Source organism: Sesamum indicum, linkage group LG3 (assembly GCF_000512975.1).
Source record: "Sesamum indicum cultivar Zhongzhi No. 13 linkage group LG3, S_indicum_v1.0, whole genome shotgun sequence".
Lineage (NCBI taxonomy): Eukaryota > Viridiplantae > Streptophyta > Magnoliopsida > Lamiales > Pedaliaceae > Sesamum > Sesamum indicum.
The window spans coordinates 13435800-13439592 of NC_026147.1; the positions used below are offsets into that span (position 1 = coordinate 13435800).

Below are 3793 nucleotides of genomic sequence, written 5' to 3' on the forward strand. Positions count from 1 at the left end.
TACATGAAGGAACGACTTGATGTCCTCCTACAATAGGAACATCAGGCAGCAGAACAACTTAAATCAACATCTAATAACAGCTATATCCAAACTCAAAAATCCATAGAAGCTACATAAATTTCAAGCAATAATAACCAGCTGTGCTATCCTATAATATATATAATAGCCCTGTGACTGATGATGGACTTGCAAGAAGTCATCAAAACCCTATTAATCTATTTGGTTCAAGGAACTTGATGTGAAAAGGAAAGTGCTCGGGCAAAGGATTCTATATCAAAGAGATTCACACCCCAAGCTCGTCTAATTGTCTACGATAAACAATACGGATAGCAATTGGAGGAGGTATTGGTTGTGTTGGAGTTGGAGTTGGAGAAGGAGTGAATAACTCTTTCTCAGGCATTTCTTGCGCTTTCTTTTCGTCACTAAATTCCTTCTACCAAACAGGTGCAGAAGGCAAATAACCAGGAACGCATGCTTGAGCCAGTCATGGGCACTAAGAAACTGGGACCAACATGAAATAAAGATCAAACAATAAAAGATAAAAAATTGACAGCATAGTGGTTAGAAGATTCTACATATTCACTGTTAGCATCCTGATAATACTAAGTGCGCACAATCAATTGAGAGAGAACAGCAAATACTCACAAGCAAGTGATTTTTTGGCTCATGTATAAAAGCCCTTCTCTGTGAATGAATTCCTGGGACAGAAGCAATCAAATATCCAGCAGCTCCTCTGAAATCGTATTTGATCAACTCCAAGATCCAATGAGCCTGGCTAGGTACATCAGATACTAAAGACGACATAAATCCGGCCAAATGAGCAGCAAAATCACTTTTTGAATCTATATTAACTTCCCCATTAGATAATTGAGTGAAAAGAGAGAAACAATTGGGAGTACTTAATCGTGGGAAGTCCTGCCACCAGACTGTATTGGTAACATTATGCCACTGCAGAAATTCAAAGATTAAAATGGAATAAATTTTCATTGAACCAAGTATGTTGCAGAAAAGAATTAGAGCAAGATGCCTTCCTTAAAAAGTATATAGCGCCCAAGACAAATTTTCCACCGAAACAACATCATCACTCAGCCAGCAGCCAAGATTGCACAACCTTCAAACTACTGTTTGTATCTTTCCTTTGTTGGTTCTTTTGTATTTTACATTAGAAGACACAGATGTGATATTACAACAGTCCAAGTTGTTGCTTACATTAGATTCCTTAAGGCTTTTAAATTCAATGGGCGTCAAACAAACAAAGGTGCATATCTTTCTCCAGTAATCTTATAAAAAGATAATGAGTCAAGAAGGAAACAATAACCTGATTCGCCACCAAATTTGCAGATGTGATAACAACACGCAGGCTATCTTCTCTTTGCAACACAAATAATTTTGGGTGATGGCAAGCAATGCCTAAGTTCTTTCGATCTCTATTAAAAGCTATAACTTCAGGAAATGGAGGATACCTATAATTATGGGGACACTACTTAATAGATTGAAGTTATCCTCAGCGAGCAGCAATTTCATGATCTGAAAAGTGGCAAAGTCTAATATGTAGCTTACACCAAAGTTAAGTTTGGAAAATCTGAGAATGGAACAGATGTTCTTTTATCAGGGTCCACACTCCAACACCTTTCAGCACTGTGAGAAGCAATTGTCACCGGTAGATTAGGAGGAATGTTGCAGTATGAAAGGAACCTAAACCAACACGGTTGAAAAGAAATGATCACTCATACAGCACGTAGCAAAGAAAAATCTGTGCATGATTGACATGCAGAAGGCAGAAGACAATAAATAGATTCTTTGTCTAAATAAAAGACTTGAGAATAAATTTGCGCAGCGAAACAACCTTGCATCAAAACTATTATGTTGCTTACCATAATATATCACTAGTAAATGTAGCAATAAATACTTGCTTGAGGTTTTCAATGGGATGAAAGAGCTCTCGCAATGATACATCATCACCAGTCTTCTCTACTTCTTGGCCCCGAAATTGTAGATGGTTCAAATAGAACTTCTTTCCTGGTGGCAGAATACATTTAGCATAGCTCTTCTCATCCAACTGGTCTCCACACTGAAATAAATCCCGCCCTTCCAGATACAAACCACTAGGATAATCACTAGCAATAACACCATTCTCAATATCAATGCAACCTGCACACGATTGCCTTGCTATATCAGCATTTGAGGTGGTGCCAACATCAGAACATTTCAACTCAGTGTTCCGCTCGGGGACAACTATAATCTCTTTCCCGCGTTTAACATCACCGTTTTCAACAGTTTCAATTTCCCTTGAGTACACCCTTTTCCGGTTCCGACACCCACTTTGAAGCCCGCCATTCAAACAACCATTATCCAACAACAAAGCAGAATATTTCTTAAGTCCATTTCTAAAAGCAAGATCAATCCTCTTTCTCTGATCAAGAACAACACACTTGCGAATGTAAGACACAGGATCATCACTACATAATATATCTCTGCACCAACTCAAAAGTACACCTGTATCATCCATTAGTCTGTCACATCCCAATGCTAAACTAGCCTGTTCTGGATGTACACCACATGGATTTAACTGAATCAAACTTCTGTAATCAACCTCCTCCACAAAAGCAGTTTTTTCCACCAAAAATCCGATACTAACCCCCAACCCACAAACTTCCTCATTTCTGCAAATGAGACCAACCACATCACCGACCCCTACTTCAGCAACCCCACCAATTCTCACCCCATTCACAAAGACCCCATTCGTCGAAACTCTAGAAACAGAATCACTACATACACTGTAATCAAGAAACAAACCATCCGACAAATAAATCTTCTTCTCCAAAGAATCAAAGTACAACTGGCAATGCCTTTTACTAACTCTACGGTCACTAAAAATAAAATCACAAAACCTCAATTTGCGGCCAATGGTGTAGGGTTTGTGGGGTTCCAGACAAAGGGATTTGCAGAATTGACCGGTAGATCCTGAAATTAGAGGGAGGCCAAGGGTTTTGATATGCAAAACTGCTTTTTTGACAGTGTTTCTCCTGGGTTTCTTCCCAGGTGGTACAAGACATTTGAATTGCTTCTGCCTTTCCCTTTTGGCTTGGAAAGAAAAGGAAGAATCTGAAGAAGTGTTCATTTACAAACAACTCCTCATAATTAAAGTGGAAAGAATCAGTGCAAGAACTAAGCCGCTTAGATTTATGAATGGAGAAGAACAGAGAAATTTTCTCCAATAAATAAGAAATCAAATCAAAGAACAAAAATGAAGAAGGAAGGTGAAAGTTGAAATTTTCCCTCCAACTGCGTATTTATATTTTCCTCTTTGGGCTTATGGATCTGAATTTGGGTTGGGCCTTAGATAAATAAGAAGGGCCCAATACTTATCATAAACCAATGCTTTTCCATAATAGTCATGAGATTCTTTTTTTTTTCCCTTAATGATAAGATGGGACTCGAACTCATAATCTTTTAGTTATGAAATCTCAAATTTGACAACTAAACAGAATCTTATCGGTCATAAAATTGTATTTACTTGCATGGAAACTTAAACTTATTAACTCAAATCTTGAGTAAATTACAACAGGCTCTATTTAAAATTTTTGTTACAATTATAATTAGCCCTCCATTATTTATAAAATTACAAATATTCTCAAAATATTAATAATCCTCTAACAAATACCTCCACATGGCAACCCTTGTAGGGAGTTTTTGTTAGATTCTCATTAATGCAAATGGGACTATGGGAGTATTTATAATATTTTGAAATAATTATGATAAAATTTAAGAGAGCATATTGTATAATTTACCT

General features: G+C 37.3%; 1 protein-coding gene across 1 annotated transcript in view; it reads right to left on the reverse strand.

Annotated features, from left to right (window-relative positions):
• LOC105158269 overlaps positions 1 to 3249 on the reverse strand; it is a 9837-nt gene extending 6588 nt beyond the window's left edge. The window contains exons 1-4 of the mRNA XM_011074959.2: positions 1875 to 3249; positions 1561 to 1695; positions 1319 to 1463; positions 646 to 948 (exon numbers count right to left, since the gene is read on the reverse strand). Of these exons, the coding sequence (XP_011073261.1) occupies positions 646 to 948; positions 1319 to 1463; positions 1561 to 1695; positions 1875 to 3121 (1830 nt within the window). The 5' untranslated portion in view covers positions 3122 to 3249. The remainder of the gene's footprint in view (positions 1 to 645; positions 949 to 1318; positions 1464 to 1560; positions 1696 to 1874) is intronic.